General features: G+C 36.5%; 1 protein-coding gene and 1 non-coding gene across 2 annotated transcripts; one reads left to right on the top strand and one right to left on the bottom strand.

Moving 5' to 3' along the window:
- Window positions 1-296: 296 nt before the first annotated feature.
- LOC107817270 (putative serine/threonine-protein kinase At1g54610) lies at window positions 297-8,145 on the bottom strand. The gene is made up of 8 exons (XM_016643074.2): window positions 6,687-8,145; window positions 6,110-6,394; window positions 5,672-5,989; window positions 4,614-4,841; window positions 3,058-3,158; window positions 2,608-2,722; window positions 1,236-1,703; window positions 297-701 (listed from the first exon to the last, which is right to left on the bottom strand). Exons 1-8 carry the CDS (start codon window positions 7,098-7,100, stop codon window positions 486-488), a joined length of 2,145 nt encoding a protein of 714 aa, XP_016498560.2. The 5' UTR covers window positions 7,101-8,145; the 3' UTR covers window positions 297-485.
- On the top strand, window positions 4,165-4,245 carry TRNAL-AAG (transfer RNA leucine (anticodon AAG)). The gene has a single exon. It is a non-coding gene; the product is annotated as a tRNA-Leu (tRNA).
- Window positions 8,146-25,529: the final 17,384 nt, after the last annotated feature.

Genomic DNA, 25,529 nt, shown 5'->3' with positions numbered 1-25,529 from the left:
TTAAGTGAAGAAACTAAAAACTATATATAAGAAGAAAGGAAAAGGAAATGCGGTGAGCGTGGATCGAACACGCGACCTTCAGATCTTCAGGATGACGCTCTCCCAACTGAGCTATCCCGCAAGGAATTGTATGCACCAGCCTGGATCGAACCCGGGCCTGTATACCGTGGCAGGGTACAATTCTACCACTAGTGCTTCATGTTTGCTAATTTAACTTGCATAATACTTGTACATTTCCAGAATGTTGGTTTCGTAAATTAATGATCCTTAATAATGATTTATAAATTTCCTACCACTGAAGAATAACTTTGGGTTGATTTAATTGAGGCAATGACCGTTAAAAAAAATTGTGTACATAAACAATTTTACCTACTCTAGCAGACCACATAAATTTATCGTCTATATTCTTCTTGATTAATTTTTCCTATTAATAACAATTATTTCCAGAAGAACTGTACAACGAACTATATATAATTTTTCCAAGTCTACCGCAATCCCACACTAGTGACATAAATAGAATTGTTTGTTCTCTGCATTCCTTGAGCTTGACCTTTACCTGCTCTTGCCTTCTCGAGCCTTGCTCGTCGTGCAGCTTCCTGGATACGACGATCGTGCTCTTTCAGCATTTGATCCACTTTATTCGGTTGAACAAGTAGTGGACCAGAAAAATGGATTTGGTTTGCCTTGTGACCATGTCCATGCTTCATAAAATAAAAAAGATCTAGATAAGAATCCCATCATACATTCATACTAGAATTCAATTCACACTACAAGAAAGAAACCAAAATGCTATTTACTGACTGCATGGTTGTTGCATCAGATGACGGATCCAAGTGGCAACAACAACAACCACCCAGTATAATCCCACTGGGTTTTGGGAGCGTAGTGTGTATGCAGACTTTACCCCTACCTCAGGGGGTAGAGGGGCTGTTTCCGATAGACCCTCCGCTCAAGAATACGAATCCAAGTGAACGAAACAACTTTATAATTGATAACTATCACAATGTAAAGGGATTTGTGGACGCAAACATATTTAATTTCATCGACGAACATTTAAGTGTAACTATAAGTGAGGGATGTGAAGTTTCAGCACCTTCTAAATCACTTTGTAACAAAATATGGCGATAAAAGATTATCTTAATTCCTGCCTACGCACTCAGAATTCAAGTCCTTTAAGGTCATTAAAGTTTTTACGACCTCCTTTTTTAACAAGTTATGATGCTTATAAGACTTACCAGATTTGATTCTTTGACGCTGGCCCTTCCATTGTCAAATTGACGAGAACCAGCAGGGTTTTGCATATGACGCTTCTGATCCTGCTTCCTTGGGTGTTCATCAAGCAAGCGTACTGGCCTTTCTATTTGATGGGCAGATTCCAGATGTGAAACAGCAAATCGATCTCGAGTATCACAGGCCACAACTGACCTAGATGCTACTAAACTGGATAACTTTGATAAGTCGGGTCTATTGGAACCAACAGAAATATCATGATCATATTTCTTCCCAGATTTTACCCACCCAAATCCTGGAGCTAGAGGTCCTGAATGAGAGAATCTCTCTGAAAGATTCTCCAAGTGATCTCTGCCTGTTTCTTTGCTTGGTTGTGATGGTCTATGAGGATTGTTTGGAAAACCAGAAGCAGCTCCCTTGTGGCGATTGAACTGCTCAGATTGGCTCTTAGGATTTGAACTGCTCTGCCTCCTCTGTTTCAAGGTACGAGTATTACTTGACAACCAAACAGTGTCTGAATCATATAGATTGACAACTCAAGTATAATCATACTTGCACACAAGTATGGCTGAAGAGAAGGTTAAGCTTTAATGCAAAAGAGTCATCACATGTCAAATGCCTTCAGAATATTAGTGAATGGGGATCTTATTCATTCATTTTTAAGTTTGTTTACATGAGCTATACCTAACCTACTCAAAAGATTCCAAATGGTAAATATTTCTTTGAAGCAATGAAAACAAGATAGACAGGTGGGAAAAAGATGCTTAATACATAAAGGTGGGAAAAAGTTTAAAGAAGTGTTCAAAAAATGCATTGCTAAAGTACCGGTGAAGGTAATATCCAAATTCATTTCATATTAATGACACCATTTTCCCACCAGAAGAAAACTTAGTAGAGTCTGAAACAACTGCCACAAGTTAGATATTTCCAAACTTTTGGTAGAATAAAACTAGTAGAACAAAATAACAGTTTCATTTTTTATGCATTTCATCTTCCACAACAATTACCATGGCTCTAATCCACATAAATTGGAGTCGGTTGTATGAATCCTCAATATTTGTTCCGCTCCAAATTACAATGGTGATTTATAAGCTTGGCTTTCAGGTGTTCAGAGGAATGAGATTTTATCTCAAAACTTCCTAATTCACTGCAAGCCCATTACCATTTAACTAACCTCTAACAAGATGATACAACAACAACCACCCAGTGAGTTCCCGGGGAGGGTAGAGAGGCTGTTTCCGAAAGACCCTCGCTTCAAGAAAACGAGATGATATATTGAAGAATTGTGATTATCTGGCTTCCTTTGGTCTTTAACATCTTGCATTAAGTAAACATGTATCAAGTTGAATACCAAACAATTAAACCATACTTCAATACCTGCATTGACCTAGCCAACTCGGCATTAGCATCAGGTGCTGGGACAACGCGAACTTCTTTCAATCCTCTTGTATGCCCATCACCAACTTGGCTCTTCACTCCTGCAGCTCCTTGCCTGCAGAAAACAATTCAGACAACTATTATAATTTATTACATATCCTTTGATACTTAAAAAAGGAAAATGTTGTGTAATACAAATGTTAAATCTCTAAGAAATAACGTAATTGGATAAACAAACTAAAGTTTCTCAGTGCAAGCAAGCTATGAAACCAACTAAGGAAGTGCCACTACACAATACGACTGTTGCAGACATCTAAAGATTTTCAAAACAACGATGAATTTCTCGATAGAAATGAAACATTTTCTCACACAATGATATATAGACCAAAATTATGCAATACAAACACAGTTCTAGTTCCTCAACAGGAAAGGTATCTTAAAACTATTTACCTTCGAGCTTCCTCTTCCCGCAGTTTTGCATCAATTTCCTTACTGGGAGGGTACTTCGGCAAACTTGAAGGATCACAAGGCAATGGCTTTGTGATGAAGAACTGTATAAGGACAACTTTGTTAATCAGGAAAATGTTTGAACAACTTTATTACGCCACAATTAATGCAATGCACCTTGAAGAAATGCATTGAATGACTTCGACGGACAAAATGAAACAATTATAGCTGAGCATCACTTAAAATGAAACAATATGCCTCCAGCTACCAGGAGCTATATCACTACTACATTTCAAATTTCAGTTCTTTTTTATAGGTAAATTTCAGTTTTACGACATAACCTCACAAAGTTTACTACGAAGGATACTTCTTGTGTAGATTTGAAAGTATTAAAGGTTATCCAACACATAAAGATTGAAACATTCTATTAACTAAAGATATCCACCACTCCACCAAACTTGCTAGTATGAACCAATATGCCAAAATATATAAGCACACATAACCATTATCGTAGAAATCAACTATAAAAGAAAAAAGGTGAGAAGAAAGAGATAGTGACTGAAGTAGATAGCCATCAGTAAGCTAATTGACATGGATCATGGAGCAACAGACAACAAGTAATTGCAGAAGGAGAAAAAAAGGGTTCTAACTGCACATGTTTCTCTTAGCTGGGACTTAGTAATCAGTGGAAAGATGCTCATAAATACTCTTAAGTAAGGTCGATCGTTGCTTAAATCCAAATTTATTATTTTTTATCTATATGTATTATTTACTCCACGCGCCCCATTTTACGTGACACTCCTTTTTAGTCTGTCACAAAAAATTGACATTTTTCTATTTTGGAAACATTTAATCATGCTATCCCTATTATTGTAACCTTACTAACCAGACTGGTTGGAAACTCCATTTGATATAAAAGCTGATCTTTTACCATGACAGAGAAAGATGAAGGGACACTTGGAACTATTACCAACTCTCAATAATTAATTTGCATATGTTTAGCTAGTAGGTCAAAAGTGTTTCTTTATTTCTTAAACTCCGTGTCCCGTCTAACATTTCACATAAAATGAGTCTTATGGAGTATTACAATTTTGAAAGCAACATGCACAAGTTGAGATGGCCGAGTTGGTCTAAGGCGCCAGATTAAGGTTCTGGTCCGAAAGGGCATGGGTTCAAATCCCACTCTCAACAAATATCGTGTTTTCATGGTGGTTGAGGAGTTCTCTCCAGACTACTAGGTCAAGGGTTCAATGCTGGTAAACAGTCACATAATTTTTTGAAAGCAACTCATCATCACGAATATTATATTGTGCTTTATAGAATAGATATCACAGAAAAATCACATTCATACTCCTAGAAACAAATTGGCCTCAATCTTTCCCTTTGATATTTCTAACAATTAGGACAAAAACCTGCATGTCATTTGACAATAAGCATGCAAGATTCAGTCTTCACTTTTGATAGAATATTGTTGACAGACTAGACTACAGATCACCAAACTACGATTGATGGTATAAACAGACGGACAAAGAAAAATCAGGGAGGAAGAAAGAAAATACCTCGCTCTCAAGAGCACCGCCAGCTGTTCCCCTAAGTTCAGGATCTATAGAAAGTAATGTGTCCAATAACCTCACGGCAGATGAAGGAAGATCCTTAAAGGTTTCTCCAATACGCCGTCTGTAAGGATGTATTGGCTTAAATGCTGTTGAATGATGTAATTTTTCTTTTTTCCAGTAATCCTCAGATGGTGAACCACAAAGCTTAAAAATTTTATGCAGCTGCTCTACCTAAAAGGAGGAAGCAATTCATGCATCTAAGATCCAAAAAAATAAGGTCCATACGCAGCAGAAACACACAGGTAAATTAATCAGGCATAAGTCACTTAAGAAAGAAATGAGACATTTCCAGTGGACGAAAAAGAGCATTTAAGAACCAAAAAGTGCAAAATACGTCATGAAATTTAGGTTTTACACATACAGAAATGTCAAAATTGCAGCTTCAAAAGCTCTCTTGAAGCCCCACTACCAATCACCAAACACAAGAAAATTTAATACACAGTGAGGAACAACCTTAAAGATGCTAACACATACTGTGACTCTTACAGCCCCTTTTTGGCAACATGAAAACAGAGAAGAGAAATATAAAATGAAATAGAAGACTCAATCATACTGGCCAATCTAATAATAGGTTATGAGTTGTTATATACAGGTATTATTTTAGGAAGTGGCGCTCAAATCCGAATTACAACCTTTTCATTTTCTGTACCCCTAAACTCTTCTATTTGGATCCATTTTTGCTTTTAAAAAAAGAAACGTCATTAGAGCTAAATAACAAGTCAGTAACTCCGCAAAGGTCAATTTAAACCTTTTTAATATAATAGGAAAATCACAAGTTCACTAGGCACGATAGACAAACCAGGTATGACCTAAAGTTTAGTACTGAGATCAGTCTTGCCTCCCGCTTGTGGCCCCCACCTACTTCATTTAAAATACCTAGTTATTTACTTTCCAAATTGCAGTAACATTTCCAAAATGGAGGCATAAACAAGAAGGTATAGCGAGTATCATGCACAAGTAAAAATAAGAAAAAGAAAATATATTAGTACTTTAGTATATACCTCTGTTCTACCAGGCATGATGGGCTTGCCGGCATATAATTCTCCAAGTATGCAACCACTACTCCATAAATCTACAGCGACTCCATAATGACTTGCTCCAAGTAAGAGCTCGGGTGGTCGATACCAAAGAGTCACAACACGGCTTGTCAATGGAACACTTTGCTTATGATCAAAGAAGGTTGCTAAGCCAAAATCTGCAATTTTCAAGATGCCGTGATTGTCAATTAGAAGATTTGAACCTTTGATGTCCCGATGCAAAACACCCCGACTATGGCAATGATCAAGTCCACTAAGAAGCTGCTGCATATAACATTTCATCTATGAAAGACAAAATAAAGTCAGAAACTAGTTTTCTAGATCGACTGAAAAGCTGAGATAGCTAATTCATTCGTATGAAATTACGGATTAAAGAATAATCAAGGATCCCTGGAAAAACACCTGTGGTTCTGTAAATTTGATATCAGGAACAGATGCCAGTCCAGTAAGATCATGTTCCATGTACTCAAAGACAAGGTACAAACTGCAAGATGATCTTGATGTAACCAAGCCTTCCAATTTGATAATATTCGGATGATCAAGCCTACGCAAAATTACTATCTCTCTTGCCATAAATTTGACACTTTCAGGATCCATATTATCAAACCTCACTCTTTTCAGTGCAACAACTTTATCATTAACTAGGTCACGAGCTTTGTATACGCTACTATATGTCCCTTGGCCAATCTGCAAGAACAAGAAGCTGTCACACAATAAACCAAAAAACTCAAACAACAACTTTTAAACACATTGGAAAAGAAACTATGTTAAAGGAAATAGAAAAGGAAGGGAAATATTGCCATAGGCATTACAAATAAATGTAATTTAAACCATTTAAATCAAAACATTGTAGTTAGTATGTGTATTCTATTAGATATTACGATTGTCTAATAATTAAGGCCAATCAAACACGATTTTGGTTTCCATCCAATCTAATTGACAAATTAAACAGTCATAAAGAATGTCTAGAGAATTGTACCTTGTCTAATTTCTCGAATGTATCGGCCTTACGAGGAAGCCATCCATTAATAGCTTCACCGGCAACTGCAGCAAGCCAAGAAGGCCATCCGACAGCAACCAGTTCCCCTTCCAACGCTTTTGGGACAACTCCATATCCAGGATGACCGTTCACAATGAGTCCAAGCTTTTCCTTTATCTGCTCATAATGATCATCCCTCACCTTTCTTGATCCATTATTCCTCCTATCTATTAAACCAAGCTTCACGTCACCATTTTCCAACATGTCTTTCACCCTGAAACTCTCCTCTCTCTTTGAAGAAATAGCTCGTGGCGCGCGTGATGCCACGTTTGCCCCTTTTGTAAAATCTCTCTTCTTTTGTACATCCCGCCTATCTTTGGCAGCCAGGGAAGGTTTTCCACAAACACAACCCATAATCAACCAATGGAAACCCCACGAAAAACCTTCCTCTGCAGTTGCAAATTACCAACGCCAGAGACTAGGCTTTGCAAAATTCGATCTTTCCCCAAGAACCATAGAACCAAAGCTCAAGAAATCTCAATCAGTAGAACAGCTACTCAAATACAATTCCAAATTCCCATCCAAAACTTGCAAAAACTACAACTCCATAAAAAATATCAAATACTCACAAACCCAATCCTTAAAAATCTTTCATCAGCAACTACAACACCAATCTACAACTTTTTGCACAAACTACAACTCCATAAAAAAACTATCAAATACCCTTAAACCCAATCTTTATAAATTCCTGATCAGTAACTACAATACCAAAAAACTCCAACTTTTTGTACAAACTACAACTCCATATAAAACTATCAAATATCCTTAAACCCAATCCTTATAAATTCTTGATCAGCTACTAGTCTACAACACCAAAAGACTCCAACTTTTTGCACAAACTACAACTCCATAAAAGAACTATCAAATACCAAGAACCCAATCTTGATAAATACTTGATGTAGTAACTAAAGAACCATAAAAGCTCCAACTTTCTACACAATTCAATAATTATAAACCCAACTTTTCTAACAATTCAATTATGATAATCAAGATCCTATAATACCTTGTACAGAACCAAAAGAATGATAAACCCAAAAAACCCTCAACAGCTGATCAGACGGCTTTGATCTTCACAATTTCTATGGGTAGCTTCTGAGAAAACCATCAAAATATGGTCTTTGCTTTTTAAAAGAAATTAAAGCTGCTAGGCTGCAGTTGACTGTTCAACACGCTTATTATGTGAAAATAAGCTGAAGATAAGAATAAAAACAACAGAATTTTAAAATTATATAAAAAAATCAAGAAACAGATAGATAGGGAGAGAGAAAGAGGGGCCGGCAAAAGCACAGAACTTTTCTCTTTCTATAACTGTAACACTTGTTGTGGTCAAAAGACACTCTTTTTTTTCTAGTTGAAGGCTTTGAAGGGAAGAGACTGACTGAAGAGCAGTATTTGGTGTACAATTTGGAATGCTACGACCGCTCCGTTTTCTTTTTCTTTTTCTTTTTCTTTTTCTTTTTTCTTTTTTCGTTTTTCTTTTTTTGGGTTATATGGACTTGTTATTTTTTACTGTACTATAAAAACATTAAACAGTGGCAGTTGGAAACACTGAGTTATATAATGTTGTGTTGTATGTTGGAGAGAGAAAAGTAAAAGCATTAAATTTTAGAAATAATACGTGGAATAAATTGATAATAAGAGGTGAGTGTTATAAATATATTATATTATGGATGTTCATTTAGTACTCCGTTATAAATAAGCTTCCTGAAGAAGCTTATTCATATGGGACTCCACCGTAAATATGTTTATCTATTTAGTACTCTATTGGAAATAAGCTTCCTGAAGAAGTTTATCACTTCGGTACCCGGTTATGGATAAACATTACCCCCAGTAGAAGATTATCCATACCGGGTATAATAAGCTTATCCTTTCCGTACCCAGTTATGGATAAACATTACCCCCGGTAGAAGATTATCCATATCGAGTATAATAAGCTTATCCTTTCAGTACTCCGTTATGGATAAACATTGCTCTCAGTAGAAGATTATTCATATCTGGTATAGTAGCAGCTTACACAGCAGATTCCTTTCTTCTATAAATAGAAGAGATTTCAATTCATTATGTACATCAGTTTGAATTCGAATAATATATCAGTTTCTCTCTATAGTTGTCTTTAATTTACAGTCTTTATTTTATAACACGTTATCAGCACGAGACTCTGACATCTCGAGCAAATACTTTGAAAGTATTAGAGGTAAGAACTTTCTTTTCCTAAATAATGTCAAATCTTTCTAAACTTGAATTTGTAGCCCTGGATATATCGGGCAAAAGCTACATGTCTTGGGTGCTTGATGCTGAAATTCATCTTGATGCGATGGGTCTGGCAGATACCATCAAGGATAAAAATCAGGCATCAAACCAAGACCGTGTCAAAGCAATGATATTCCTACGTCATCACCTTGATGAGGGCCTGAAAATGGAATATCTCACTATTAAAGATCCAGTCATACTGTGGAATAATTTGAAAGATAGATATGACCACCTGAAGATGGTCGTTCTTCCACAGGCACGTTATGATTGGACTCATTTAAGGCTACAAGATTTTAAATCTATCAGTGAGTATAATTCTGCTATGTTCAGAATTATTTCAAATTGAAATTATGTGGTGATAATATTACTGATCATGATATGTTGGAGAAAACTTTCACCACTTTTCATGCCTCGAATATGCTCCTGCAGCAGCAATATCGAGAGATGGGATTTAAAAAGTATTCTGAACTTATCTCACATCTTCTTATAGCAGAGCAACATAATGGGCTATTAATGAAAAATCATGAAAGCCGACCTATTGGTTCTTGTCCATTCCCTGAAGTGAATGAGACGAACTTCCACCAAGCTAAACGTGGAAGAAGTCGTGGTCAGGGTCGTGGTCGGGGAAGAAACCCCAATCATGGTAATAATAATGCACCAAAGAAGCCTCCTCACCACCAGCAGTAGAAAAGGAAGGAACAAAAGCATGAAGCGGTGCAAGCGCCAAATGCAGAAAATGCATGTTATAAATGTGGAGGAAAAGGGCACTGGTCACGTACCTGTCGTACGCCAAAGCACCTGGTTGAGCTTTATCAAGCCTCCCTGAAGAAGACAGAGAAAAATGTTGAAGCAAATTTTATTTCTGAAGATAATTTAGACTTCATGCATTTGGATGTAGCTGATTACTTTGCACTCCCAGAAGGAGAAACAAGTCATGTAATCGGTAGTGAATCTGTAGAAATGTAAATATTTTAATTTTTGTTGTTTGTAATAGATAGTATGGTTATGTAATTGTTGTACATAAATAAATGTTATGCTTTGATAATGATGTTTACTATAATATATTTTATTTATGTTATTTTGAAGAATATGGATAATCCTCAAATTATGTTTGGATCAAAGACAAATCATGAAGATATTTGTGTTATTGATAGTGGAACAACTCATGCCATATTCAACGATCAGAAATACTTTTCTTATTTGCATAAGGAAAAAGCAAATGTTTCAACAATTTCTGGTAATATAAGTTTGATTGAAGGCTCCGGAAGAGCCATAATATTTCTGTCTAAGGGAACAAAACTTATTATAGACAATGCATTGTTCTCCTCCAAGTCCCGAAGAAACTTGTTGAGTTTTATAGATATCCGCCGAAATGGGTATCATGTTGAGACAATAGATGAAATGAACAGGGAATATCTTTGTATTACAAAGAATATTTCTGGCCAGAAATGCATTGTAGAAAAGTTACCAACTTTATCTTCTGGCTTATATTATTCAAAAATTAGTACAATTGAAGCACACTCTATCGCAAACCAGAAGTTTACGGATTCAAATACTTTTGTGCTTTGGCATGACCGTTTGGGTCATCCCGGATCAATAATGATAAGACGAATTACTGAAAATTTGAGTGGGCATCCATTAAAGAACCTGAAGATTCTTACAAATGACGAATTTTCTTGTGATGCTTGTTATCAAGGAAAAATGATCACTAGACCATCACCAATGAAGGTTGGTATTGAATCCCCTGCCTTTTTAGAGCGTATACATGGGGATATATGTGGACCTATTCACCCACCAAGTGGGTTGTTTAGATATTTTATGGTCCTAATAGATGCATCTTCAAGATGGTCTCATGTGTGCCTACTATCATCTCGCAACCTGGCGTTTGCAAAGCTATTAGCCCAAATAATTCGATTAAGGGCACAATTCCCAGATTATCCTATAAAGGCCATTCGCCTTGATAATGCTGGAGAATTCTCATCTCAAGCTTTTGATGATTATTGTCTATCAGTTGGGATAAAAGTTGAACATCCAGTAGCTTATGTTCATACTCAAAATGGCCTTGCAGAGTCATTTATTAAACGCCTGCAATTGATAGCAAGACCATTACGTATGAAAACAAAATTGCCCACTACTGTTTGGGGTCATGCTATCTTGCATGCAGCATCACTTATCCGTCTCAGACCGACACATTATAATAAATATTCTCCGTCACAATTAGTTTTTGGTCATGAACCAAATATTGCCCATCTACGAATTTTCGGATGTGCTGTATATGTGCCAGTAGCACCACCACAACGTATAAGATGGGACCACAGAGAAGGATAAGAATATATGTTGGGTTTGAATCACCCTCTATTATTCGCTATTTTGAACTATTGACAGGGGATTTATTTACTGCTCGATTTGCAGATTGTCGGTTTGATGAAACAAATTTCTCACAATTAGGGGGAGAGAAAAAGGAAATCAAAAGAGAAATTGTGTGGAAAGTTTCATCATTATCTCACTTTGATCCCCGTACCCCTATATGTAATCAGGAGGTCCAGAAGATCATCCATTTACAGAATATAGCAAATCAAATGCCAGATGCATTTACTGATTTGAAAAGGATAACTAAGTCACATATCCCAGCAGAGAATGTGCCTATCCGAATTGATGTCCCAGTAGGACCATCTACTAGCATGAGAGCTAGTGAGCCTAAAGCACGCCTGAAGCGTGGTAGGCCTTTGGGTTCTAAGGATCGAAATCCTCGAAAAAGAAAATCGACAAATGATCAAAACAATACTATGAAGGGATCTCCTGAAGAGACCTAAAAGCTGATTAGTTCTGAGATTCCTGAAGAAATCAATGAACCCGAAGCTCATGTGAGTGAGGAATTTTTAATAAGTTCGATCGGTGATGGGATTAATTTAAATCGATTTGAAATAGTGGTGGATAATATTTTTGCATATAATGTTGCACTTAATATTATGCAAGATAGTGAGGATCTTGAACCTCGATCTGTCGAAGAATGTCGACAAAGATCTGATTGGCCAAAATAGCAAGAGGCAATTCAATCGAAATTGAAGTCACTTGCTAAAAGAGAGGTCTTTGGACCAGTAGTCCAAACACCTGCTGGTATAAAACCAGTTGGTCATAAATGAATTTTTGTGCGAAAAAGGAATGATAAAAATGAAGTTGAAAGATACAAAGCTCGCCTTGTTGCATAAGGATTCTCACAACGACCTGGAGTCGATTTTGATGAAACATATCCACCTGTTATGGATGCCATAACATTTCGATATCTCATCAGTTTAGCACTACATGAAAAGCTTGAAATACATCTAATGGATGTAGTTACAACTTATCTGTACGGTTCACTTGATAATGAAATTTATATGAAAATCCCTGAAGGATTTAAAATGCCTGAAGCAAAATCTCAGGAAATGTATTCAATCAGATTACAAGGATCTTTGTACGGTTTAAAGCAATCTGGGCGCATGTGGTATAATCGCCTTAGTGAATATTTGCTGAAAGAAGGTTACATAAATGATGTTCCCATGTATTTTTATAAAGAAAATGGCATTAGAATTTGTTATACTTGCTGTTTATGTTGATGACATAAATCTTGTTGGAACTCCAGAAGAGCTCCAAAAGGCAATTGAATATCTTAAGAAAGAATTTGAGATGAAAGATCTTGGAAAGACAAAACTTTGTCTTGGTCTGCAAATTGAACATTTAGCAAACGGGATCTTTATCCATCAATCTGCCTATACAGAAAGGGTCTTAAAACGCTTTTACATGGACAAAGCGCACCCATTGAGTACACCAATGGTTGTTCGATCACTTGAAGTGAATAAGGATTTGTTCCGACCTCCAGAAGAGGACGAGGAACTCCTTGGTCCCAAAGTACCCTATCTCTTTGCAATTGGTGCACTAATGTATCTTGCTAATGCTACAAGGCCTGACATAGCATTTTCTGTTAATTTACTAGTAAGATATAGTTCTTCTCCTACACGGAGACATTGGAACGGGATTAAGCATATATTGCGATATTTAAAGGGAACTCTTGATATGGGTTTGTTTTATGCTAACAAAGATAGTGCAGATCTTGTTGGTTATGCAGATGCAGGTTATTTATCTGATTCCCATAAAGCTCGATCTCAAACCGGCTACGTATTTACATATGGAGGTACTGTCATATCATGGCGCTCCACAAAGCAATCTATTGTTTCTACTTCTTCAAATCACGCTGAGATAATAGCTATTCATGAAGCAAGTAGGGAATGCGTATGGTTGAGATCAATAATTCATTTTATTCGAGAAAAATGTGGTTTGGAATGTGAGAAAAGACCCACAATTTTATACGAAGACAATGCTGCATGCATAGCCCAATTGAAGGGAGGATTTATAAAAGGAGATAGAACGAAGCACATTTCACCAAAATTATTCTACACACACGATCTTCAGAAAAGTGGTGACATTGATGTGCAGCAAATCCGTTCAAGTGATAATCCAGCAGATTTAATCACTAAATCTTTGCCAACACCAACTTTTGAGAAGATGGTATACAAGATTGGAATGCGGAGACTCAAATATTTGAAACAAGGTTTTCATCAAGGGGAGTAAAATACGCGATACACTCTTTTTCCCTTACTAAGGTTTTTTTCATGGGGTTTTCCTTATAAGGTTTTTAATAAGGCACCTAGCAATGCGTCTTACTAAATATGTGTACTCTTTTTTCTTCACTGAGATTTTTTCCACGTGGTTTTTCCTAGTAAGGTTTTAATGAGGCACATTATCTTTTAATGAACATCCAAGGGGGAATGTTATAAATATATTATATTATGGATGTTCATTTAGTACTCCGTTGTAAATAAGCTTCGTGAAGAAGCTTATCCATATGGGACTCCACCGTAAATATGTTTATCTATTTAGTACTCTTTGGAAATAAGCTTCCTAAAGAAGCTTATCACATCGGTACCCGATTATGGATAAATATTACCCCCAGTAGAAGATTATCCATACCGGGTATAATAAGCTTATCCTTTCAGTACCAGTTATGGATAAACATTACTCCCGGTAGAAGATTATCCATATCGGGTATAATAAGCTTATTCTTTCAGTACCCAGTTATGGATAAACATTACCCCCGGTAGAAGATTATCCATACCGGGTATAATAAGCTTATTCTTTCAGTACCCAGTTATGGATAAACATTACCCCCGGTAGAAGATTATCCATATCGAGTATAATAAGCTTATCCTTTCAGTACTCCGTTATGGATAAACATTGCTCTCAGTAGAAGATTATCCATATCTGGTATAGTAGCAGCTTACACAGCAGCTTCCTTTCTTCTATAAATAGAAGATATTTCAGTTCATTATGTACATCAGTTTGAATTTGAATAATATATCAGTTTCTCTCTATAGTTGTCTTTACTTTACAGTCTTTATTTTATAACAGTGAGAGTTTTTTTAAAAGAAATGACATTTTACTCTTGAATAGTACAAGTAGGCCTGAAGTTGTAACACGTCTGACTTTACACAGAGTCTCATGTCAACAAAACATAAGAGGAATAGTGGGGATATAAGTTAACCAGCCTTAGATCCTATTGACGCATTTTAAATCTGTGAGGGCCTAGGTCCAGAGCGGACATTATCGGGCTGGGCTGTTACAGATAATATTAGACTCACTCTTGAATCTCCTTCACAAAAATATTATACTCCCTCTGTTTCAATTTAGATGAGCTAGTTTGACTAGGCACAAAATTTAAGAAGAAAAAAAAATACTTTTAAAATTTGTGCTCTTAAATTTCTTGAGCCGAGGGTCTTTCGGAAACAGCCTCTCTACTCCTTCGGGTAGGGGTAAGGTCTGCATACACACAACCCTCCTCGGACCTCACTAGTGGGATTTTACTGTTGTTGTTGTTGTTGCTCTTAAAAGCTTAAGGGGTAAAAGCTGTATGAGGTCATAACATTTGTGTGGTTATAAAAGCTTCTCAGTAAGGATAAAATGGATAAAATGAAGAGTTTAAAATTAAATTATTCCTAATTATAGAAAAATATTATTCTTTTTGGAACGGACTAATAAGGAAAGTGTGTTATCTAAATTGAAACTTAGGGAGTAGTATGTATATAGAGAAAAAAGAATCTTACAAAAATTATTGCATTCTTGTGACCGAAGATTCTAATATACTGATAAAGATGATTCTTAAATTAATTGAGGTCATAGTTCAATCCCGGTATGATTTTTTTTCTTTTCCTTGTATGAATTTTCGATTCCACCAATCAATGTGAAATTGTAACTACTAAGTTAGCGTTTGGACATAAATTTAATCTAACCACTTCTTGAAAAGAAGTTGAAGTTCTATGAATAGAAAATTTCAAAACTTGAAACAATATTTTCAAGTTTTTTCTGAAAAAATAAATAAATTATAGCCAAATTGTGAGTAATTCTAATCTCGTTTCTTTTTCCTTTACTTGGCAAATGTTGCAGTAAAATAATATATATTTTCATTTAAAATTTGAGATGGCAGCTATGATATTTTTTAGACCTCATATGCTAGTCTCTGTTTATGGGTTCTATTGATATAATTCTTGTATTGAAGACTTGGTCCTACTCTTGTTCGGTTTTCTTGATGTTATTCTTTAGACAGGTTAGGTGGCAGTGGAAAAAGAAGTTTCTTTGACTTTTGAAACTTATAGGAGTAGAAAATCATTAAATAATATTTATAATTGAATAATAGCTTAAGTTTGAGACGTGCATTTTCTAAAACCAAATTTAAAGAAAATAAGTAATTCCAGGCGGTCCATGCAAAAATAGCTTATAGTGAACACTAAAAAAGAAGTAACAATTTAAATTGTACCGTAGTAGTATCACAATTTCAAATTGTTCAGTTGGGTTCTCTTATTTCTGATTAATAATGTAAAAAAAATAGGTAATTTAATCAATTCTATCATACAATTTTAAGATTAAGAAAACCTAACTTTGAAAATTCATTGGGATTTTTTTTTTGACACGAAATATTTTAAGGAATACAATTAAAGAATCTCCAATAATTAATATTCATACATGAAAAGTAGCTTGTTTGAATAAATAATATAAATAAAATTCTAATGTGGTCATTTGATCACAATCACTCTCTTAGCCAATAATAGGAATTAATAATAATAGTCCAAGTGATCATTTAAATTATTTATGAAAAATTAAGCTGTTTTAAATCTGGCACTTAACACTTCTAAAGCACATAATTAAGTACTAATCTTATCTATTGAATTTAAGGATTCATATTTCTAAGAAGCTTCTTTGACTTTTATGTTTTATTGGGAGTTCTAATTATTTGGATGGGGTGTTTTTAAATTAATATAAGAGGAGAATATCCATTAATCATAATTATGCATGAACAAGAGCTTGTTGCATTAAAAAAGGTATACAGTGATTCTGGCGGAAATAAAATCTTTTAGCTCATAATTATGATACTAATCATCATCGAAAGTGATTAATTAAATAATGAATATGAATAAGTCGTGTGAGACTTTTTCATATAACTGTAGTTAATACTTAATCAAACTCTCACTATGCATAGAGTCCGAAAGTATATTAAACCTATGAACACAATTTTACCTTAAGCTAGCGTTTGGACATAAATTTGATTGAAATTTGAAAAAAATGAGTTTTTAAAGATGAGATGAAAAATGATTTTTGAAAGTTAAAATTGTATTTGGACATGCATTTTACTTGAAAATAATTTGAAGTTTTGTGAGTAGAAAACTTCAAAAACTACTTTAGAGCTGTTTTTGGGATTTGAAGATTTTGTTTTCAAAATTTGCCAAAAATGGTAAAAATCTATAAATAAACAATATTTGAAAAAAAAAATCCCAAATTTTGTGGTCAAACGGGAACTTAGAATAACAATAGCTTTTCTATTAAATCTATTGTTGATAAATGGCTCATTATTTTGGAGTAAAACAAGAATTTCTAAATTTTGTGTGTTATTGTTGTTTGCAATAAATTTACGGAGAAAAAGAAAACTGCAATCACAAACAATTATAAAGAAAAAAGAATTTTATGGACCAAAATTACGGATTACAACTCTATTTATCCCTTGATTCTTCCCTCCGATCTGTTCTATGTGATTCGAGGGCCTTAGCGGCATATTTCTTGAACGTGGGACTTTGAGCAAGACATATTTAACATGTCTTTGATCTCTTAATGAATATTCCAAGAGTTTCATGGAATTTCGGAGATCTCATATTTGATCTCTTTGTGCATCTTCCGAGAGTTTATAGAACTGATGAGATAGATCTCCATTTTCGAGATGCCTTTGTTAAGTAAATATGTAAGCCTTTTTATAGGAGTGACCTAGAGTTAGGGTAGAGTAACCACCAAGTTAGGGTTTTGGTAGAGTAGCCTCCAAGTAATCCTAATAGACTCCTAGAATTTCAAGAGTCGATTTGTATCTTGAATTTAGGATTTAACCCGAATTTCATATAGGCTTGATCCGTTAAAATTTCGATGTCTATAATTGTTCTACGATAATATAATGCATATTATTTTCTCTTATTTTTTATGTGTGAGAGAATTAAGGACTTTTCACTGTTATACATATAAAAAGAAGCTTCTTTGAGTTTTCATTTATTGATGGCCGGATGATGATTTTTTACTATTTTGATAAGACATTGCATAGAATAGGAGGGGAAGAATATCTAATATTCAAAGTTGAGAGAGGTATTTGATTTTTAAAATAAACTTGGAAGGGAAAAATAGTTTTTCACCCTATAACTAATTGTTGACTAATGAAAGTCTCATTTCTCTTTTTATTTTTAAATTAATATAACAAGAAATAGATAAGAACTAAGAATGTAGGAGATAATGTCTAAAATATCAAGTGGATCTTTGTGGACTGAAAGCTAAAATAATTAAAGTGTCGTCTATCTAGAAAATTAAAACTTTTGAAAAAATCCATTTTCAGGTAGCATTGTCCAACTTTTGACAAGAAACTCAATATGTGGGGCTCTCAAGTATCGATATTTAATTTTGGTAAATATATTATTCTCTTCCGGTTCACTCTAATTAATTTTTGAATGTTTTTATACACATTAAAGAATTTACCTTTAAACACTAACTAATAATAAAATTAATTATATTAATCTTTACTATCTATTTAATTTGTTCATTGAAAATATGATAGATATTCCAAGGACAACTTTGTTAAAAAAATAATCCTTTCTTAATATTTGAAAAAACCAAATATTGTGGATCATAAAAAAGATAAAAAAAAATTAATTAAAGCGAACCGGATAAAGTACGAAAAATGCCTGCAGATTTTTGAGACTAGCCACGAGAATTTAGACAATCTTTATGGACACTTATTTTAGGTTCGTTAAACCACTTTTTTTTTTTTATAATGGAGTACGGACATAACTAAGGAAAAATAGTTCACCAAAAGGTTACATCAGAAATATAGATGAGTGGATGACTTGGTCTTCTATATTTGCTTATATATTTATAGAAAATCTCACTTTCATTGCACATAAATAACTATAGATAGAAACTTGCTTTGCTTATTCAATCAAAGTAATCTTTCTTGCAGAATCAGTATGCTTAGGTCTTACTCTGTTAAAAACTCTACAAAATGTATCTTTTGTTATAAATCTTGCAAATGGATTCATCCACTTACAATGATGGATGTCTCACATAACAGATTTTGGATTGGTTATATATTCTTAACAGGTTTTAGATTAGTTATCCAAAATAAGTTTTAGATTGGTTATGTATTCATAACAGATTTTGAATTGGTTTTGTAACAACGAAATGTTTCTATAAATAGGTTTACCATACTCTGAAACGAAGAAATAAATCCTCTCTTCTAATGTTGTCATTCTCTTCTATTATTAGTCCTAGTTAATTACATAGTTCTTGCTATATTGCTTTTATTTTATAACATCTTTGACTTTGTATTTTTCTTTTAATAATTTCCACTACCACCTTGGGGTATATTTTCATATCCTCTTTCAGGTATTGCTTTACATACCTTGTGCTAACTCGAGGTTATTTTAGTTGTTGTAGACCACTTAAATACGGGATGAGTTATACTATTATATTTAACTAGTTTTATTTAAGTATAACAAAATGGTTTAGTCTTAAAAAGGAAAAAACAGTTTCTAGAAACTTTACTATTTTTATATGCACTCTTAATTTTTTTATTCGGCAAAGGAAAAAGCATTACTTATATCCCCACACATCTTTTTTGTGTTGTTATTGTTCAATGGAATATTCAATTGTAACTACTTGGATATTTTGTATTCTCGTGCCAGTGATTAAGAGCATTAAATTGTATTGTCTTGTGTAATTGCATCACTCTTTCTTATTGTTGTGCATGTTTAATTATTACATCATGTTGTTTTATACATATCTGTGTAACCTAATGTGTGGATGATTATTGTACAATTCGTAGCATTTCAGTTTCAGTGCCTTTATCATATTGTGATTTTTATTCCTTAAAGTTTATTTTATTTTATTTTATGTTTATTGTTATCTCTAACTATTGATTCTTATTGATAGTTTTACTATGTCGAATTTATCAAAACTTGAATTTGTGGCACTTGACATCTCCGGAAAGAATTATTTATATGGGTCTTTGATGTTGAAATTCACCTTGCTGCAAAAGCTCTTGAAAATACTATTATACAAGGAAATGAAGCATCAGGCCAGGATAAGGCAAAGGCTATGATTTTCCTTTGTCATCATCTCGATGAAGGGTTAAAAACTGAATACTTAACCCTGAAAGATCCATTTGAATTATGGAGCAGTTTGAAGGAACGATATGACCATCTAAAGGCAACGGTATTGCCAAGGGCTCGATATGAATGGATTCACTTACGCTTACAAGATTTTAAAACTGTAAATGAATATAATTCTGTTGTATTCAGAATAACTTTCCAACTTAAATTATGTGGGAAAATTGTGAATGATGAGGATTTACTAGAAAAGACTCTTTCTACTTTTCATGCCTCAAATATAGTATTGCAACAACAATACCGTAAAAAGAGTTTAAAGAAATATTCTGAACTAATCTCATGCCTCCTAGTGGCTGAGCAACATAATACAATATAATGAAAAATTATGAAGCCCGTCATACTGGATCTGCACCATTTCCCGAAGTGAATATGGTAGCAGCGAACTCAAAAGTCTGAAAGAAGATAAAATAATTATCGTAGTCGTGGACGTGGACGTGGACATGAAAGGGGACGAAATAATTATCGTCATTATGGTAGAAATAAACAGGAGAACAATAAGGATCCTCAAAATAATTCTTTAAAGGGCGGAGTTAATATTTGCCACAGATGTGGTATGAAAGGTCATTGGGCACGTGTTTGTCATACACCTGACCATTTTGTCAAACTTTATCAAGCATCTATTAAAAGAAAAGATAACAATGTGGAGTCACACTTGACTTATCAAAATAATGATGATGAAACACGTCCCTTTGTGATGACCCAAAAGATAATCACTTGTTTTAGAAATAAATTCTGCATTCCGAGGCCTTAAAACCTCTTTCAGCATCACCTTGATTTGCGTGCACAGTCCGGACGCGTAGCTGGAAAGCCATTATGTGAAAATCTGTGAAAAATGATGAATTTTACCTTTAAAAATGAATTAAGTTGACTTCGGTCAATATTTTAGGTAAACGGACCCGAACCCGTGATTTAACGGTCCCAGAGGGTCCGTAGGAAACTATGGAACTTGGCATATGCCCGGAATCGAATTTCGAGGTCCCAAACTCGAGAAATGAATTTTTAAAGAAAATTATTTTCTGGAATATTTATGAGTTTTTGGAAATGAAATATGTTTAAAATTTGATGGTATCGGGCCATATTTTGGTTCTAGAGCCCGGTACAGGTCTTATATATGGTTTAAGTCAAGCCTGTAAAATTTGGTAAGAAGCGGAAGTCGTTTGACGTGAATCGGACCGTATTTGAGAAAATTGAAAAATTTGAGGTTCTTAAGTTATTTCATGATTTTGAAGCTAAATTCGTAGTTGTTGACGTTCTTTTGGTGATTTGATCGCACGAGTAAGTTCATATGATGTTTTTGAGTTAGTATGTGTGTTTGGTTTGGAGCCCCGAGAGCTGGGGTGAGTTTCGGGTAGGTTCCGGGGTGTTTAGGCTTAGGAAATCATTGTTGTTGCATCAGTTCTGGTGTAACCTCACCTGCGAGTCAAGCACCGCAGGTGCGAGCTCGCAGGTGCGAATAGTGGGTCGCAGGTGCGGTCCAGCCTCTCCCAGATGCAGTTCCGCAGGAGCGGGTCCCCTCTCGCAGATGCGGCCCCAGCGGGCCTAATCATTTCCGCAGAAGCGGTCTGTTTTCCGCACGTGCGATTTCGCAGGTGCGACCCAAGGACCGCTGGTGCGAGAGTCGGGTAGTGGAGTCTTTTAAAACAAAATGTCAGCATTTTCTCTTTCAAAATTTCATAAAGATAGAAGGCCTGGGGCGATATTCACAAGATATTTCCTTCCCAATTCATAAGTGTTCATTACTTTCAACTCTCTAATGTTTTTCATCAACTTTTATGTAAAATCCTAGGGTTTTAATGGTAGAAAATTGGGAATTTGGATAGAGTTAGGGCTTTTTGAATAATTGGAATTTAGATCTCGTTTTGGGGTCGGATTTCGAAACTAATTACATATTTGGGCTCGTGGGTGAATAGGTGATCGGGTTTTGGTCCGAACCTCGAGTTTTGACCAAGCGGGCCCAGGGTCAATTTTTGACTTTTTTGGGAAAATGATAGAAAACCTATAATTAAGCATTGGGTATGAATTCTTTAGCATTTATTGATGTTGTTAAATCAATTTGGACGAGATACGAGTTGTTTGGAGGCGAATTCTAAAGGAAAAGCGTTGTTTGAGGCTTGAGTTGGTCGTGGAAGTTCGAGGTAAGTGTTTGGTCTAACCTTAACTTGAGGGATTAGGAGTTGTGTCCTATTTGCTACGTGTTACTTGTTGATTACGACGTATAGGCATGATGATGAGTATCTATACGTTGGTGTCAAGCATGACCGTAAGTTTTAAATTGAAATTGTTGTGTTCTTAACAAATACTATGAATGCCTAAGTTGTTGAATTCTCTGTGTTGAGCAAGGATTATGATTATTCTCGTGAAAATTACTTATGATTGAGTATTGGTGCTAGTTGAGGAAGTTAGATATTGGAACAAGTTTGGTTATAGCTGATTTTTCCTTGCCGGGACGTATTTACTTATACTGTCGATTTCTTTGCCAGGATAGTGTTGTTTCTTTATTGATCCCTTGCCGGGACTCACTTTGTGATTGGTTTTGAACTGTATATGTAGATCGGGTTGCACGCTGCAACAATATTATATTTGGATCGGGTTACACGCCGCAACAATATTATATTTGGATCGGGTTGCACGCCGCAACAATATTATATTTGGATCGGGTTGCACGCCGCAACAATGCTATGTTTGGATCGGGTTGCACGCCGCAACAATAATATGATTGGATAGGGTTGCATGCCACAATAGTGATAAATGATATGGATCGGGTTGCACGCCGCAACAGTGTTTTCTTATAATTTGGATCGGGTTGCGCGCCGCAACAATAGATAATAAAAGTTCTTATTGGTTGGTTACAAGTTCCTTATTATTTTGTTGTTTCTAAATTGTTCTTTATGTTTTCTCTTAAATTACTGTTGGCAAATGATATTCCCCCGCAGCATGTCTCCGTCCCACCGATACATGGTTATTTCTGTTTTATTTTCCGTTGTATATTATATAACTGCACATGTTTATTTGGTAGTCTGGTCCTAGCCTCGTCACTACTTCGCCGGGATTAGTCTAGGCACTTACCAGCACATGGGGTCGGTTGTGCTGATACTACACTCTGCACTGTGTGCAGATCCCGGAGCGGTAGCTTTTGGACCATAGCTTTGGGTGGCTGTCTTCAGTCCAGTCAGAGATCCCGAGGTAGTCTTGCAGGCGTCCGTAGGCCCCGACATTCTCTTCTATCTTTATATTCTGTTTTCATTTACTTCACAGACAGATTGTATCTTTCTTTCCAGACAATTGTTGTAGTATTCGTAGACTGCCCGTGATATTGTGACACCGGTTCCGGGTAGAGATGTACTTGATATTGTCGTACTTGTTTTTTTTTGCTAAGTTATCAGATTATGTCTTCCGCATGTATTTAATTATTGTTTATATTTCATTGTTAATCGCATGTTGATTTAAACTGTTAAAAGGGCTAAATAAAAGAGTTAGTGAATCTATAATACTCGGCTTGCCTAACTTTCACGAGTAGGCACCATCACGACTCCCGAGGGTGGGAAAATCGGGTCGTGACAAGTTGGTATCATAACTCTAGGTTACATAGGTCTCACAATTCATGGACAAGCTTAGTAGAGTTTGAGGGATCGGTACGGAGACGTTTGTATTTATCCCCTAGAGGCTATAGAGTTAGGAAAAACTTCGCATTTATTCTTTCCTGTTGTGCAGTTTGGTTTCTCAATGCTAATTGAATTTCTACTCTGTTCTTTCGCAGATGGCGAGAACACGCGCTTCCTCATCCACCAATCAGCAGCCCGAGCCCTCAGCAGCAGCTCCCACGAGGGGCAGAGGGTGAGGCTGAGGCCGTGCTAGAGGCCGAGGTAGGGGCAGAGCTCAGCCCAGAGCAGCAGCACCTGCGGCGGAGCCTCAGGTTGACTTTGATGATGAGGTTCCGTCCCAGACAGTTTCGGTGGGACCAGCTCAGGTCCCAGGGGGGTTTATTGCTACCCCAGTACTCCAGGATGCTCTGGTCCGTCTAGTGGGCCTTATGGAGAGTGTCACCCGGAGAGGCTTGCTTCCTGTAGCACCAGCCATCTCCCAGGCTGGAGGAGGAGTTCAGACTCCTGCTACTCGCACTCCGGAGCAGATGGCTCCCCAGTTTCAGACTCCAGCAGTTCAGCTAGTTGGATCAATTCAGCCGAGTGTGGTAGCTCAGACCGGTGATGGAGCAGTTATGTCTACCGATGCTTTGTGGAGATTGGACAGGTTTACAAGCTCTTCACTACTACATTCAGCGGTGCATCTTCTGAGGATCCCCAGGATTATCTAGACAGTTGTCATGAGGTTCTCAGGAACATGAGGATAGTGGAGACCAATGGGGTCAACTTTGCTACTTTTCGCTTGTCTGGAGCCGCCAAGACTTGGTGGAGAGATTATTGTTTGGCTAGACCAACCGGATCACCAACTTTGACTTGGGAGCAGTTTACTCAGCTATTTCTGGAGAAGTTTCTTCCGACCACTCAGAGAGAGATCTATCGGAGGCAGTTTGGGCGTCTCCAGCAGGGTTCTATGACCGTTACTCAGTATGAGACCAGATTCATTGACTTGGCCCGTCATGATCTTATCATACTTCCTACCAAGAGAGAGAAAGAGAGAGAGAGAGAGAGAGAGAGGAGGTTTATTGAGGGACTTATTCAGCCAATTCAACTTCAGATGGCTAAGGAGACAGGGAGTGAGATTTCTTTTCAGGAGGCGGCCAATGTGGCTAGGAGAGTTGAGATGGTTCTGTCGTAGGGGGTGGTCAGGGGTCTGACAAGAGGCCTCGTCATTCAAGCAGATTCAGTGGTGCCTTGTCTGGAGGCAGGGATTCGTATGGTAGAGGCCATCCTCCTAGGCTTTTTCAGTCAGTACTTCAGGTTTTCATGGTGCTTCAGGTGGTCGTGGTTCTCATATGCAGTATTCTGATCAACACCCCTGCAATGCACCACCAACTCATATCAGTGCAGCGCCGCTCCAGAGTTTTCGGGGTGGTCATTTAGGTCATAAGGGTCAGTCTCAGTTTCCTCAGCTACAACACTCAGGTGGATGTTTTGAGTGTGGTGAGTATGGTCATATCCGGAGGGCTTGTCCGAGATTGGTAGGTACTCAGTCGCAACAGTAGGGTTCACGTTCTATGGTTCAGGCACCAAGTGTTCCACCGCCCGCTCCGCCAGCTATGGGTGGAAGTAGAGGTGCTAGAGGTGGAGGTAGAGGTATTAGAGGTGGAGGTCAGACAGCTAGAGGTGGAGGCCATCCAGCAGCAGGCCGTCCCATAGATGTAGTTCTGGGTAGTGGGGCCCAACCCCGATGTTATGCTCTTCCAGCTAGGCCTGAGGCTGAGGCTTCCGATACAGTTATCACAGGTACTGTTCTGGTTCGTAGTAGAGATGCTTCAGTCCTATTTGATCTAGGGTCTACATACTCCTATGTGTCATCTTATTTTGCACCGTATCTGGTCATGCCTAGTGATTCCTTGGGTGCCCCTGTATATGTGTCTAGACTGGTGGGTGATTCTATTGTGGTAGATCGAGTCCATCGTTCGTGTATAGTTGTGATTGGGGGTCTTGAGACTCGTGTAGATTTGTTACTTATGGACATGGTTGATTTTGATGTCATATTAGGGGTGGACTAGTTATCACCTTACCACGCTATCTTGGACTGTCATTCCAAGACTGTGACCTTAGCCTTGCCGGGTTTACCTTGTTTGGAGTGGAGAGGGACTCCTGGTCAT

The sequence above is a fragment of the Nicotiana tabacum genome, chromosome 10, assembly GCF_000715075.1.
Source record: "Nicotiana tabacum cultivar K326 chromosome 10, ASM71507v2, whole genome shotgun sequence".
In the NCBI taxonomy this organism is placed as follows: Eukaryota; Viridiplantae; Streptophyta; class Magnoliopsida; order Solanales; family Solanaceae; genus Nicotiana; species Nicotiana tabacum.
The sequence above is the reverse complement of the archived record's forward strand: the minus strand, read 5'-3'. Positions and strand labels throughout refer to the sequence as shown.

Excerpts from the sequence above, each read along its gene's own strand:
- LOC107817270 (XM_016643074.2), bottom strand. The coding sequence starts at position 7,100 with ATGGGTTGTGTTTGTGGAAAACCTTCCCTGGCTGCCAAAGATAGGCGG. Across the intron at positions 5,990-6,109 it reads TCAAATTTACAGAACCACAG|ATGAAATGTTATATGCAGCA; the intron begins GTGTTTTTCCAG and ends TGTCTTTCATAG. Across the intron at positions 2,723-3,057 it reads CGGGAAGAGGAAGCTCGAAG|GCAAGGAGCTGCAGGAGTGA; the intron begins GTAAATAGTTTT and ends TGTTTTCTGCAG.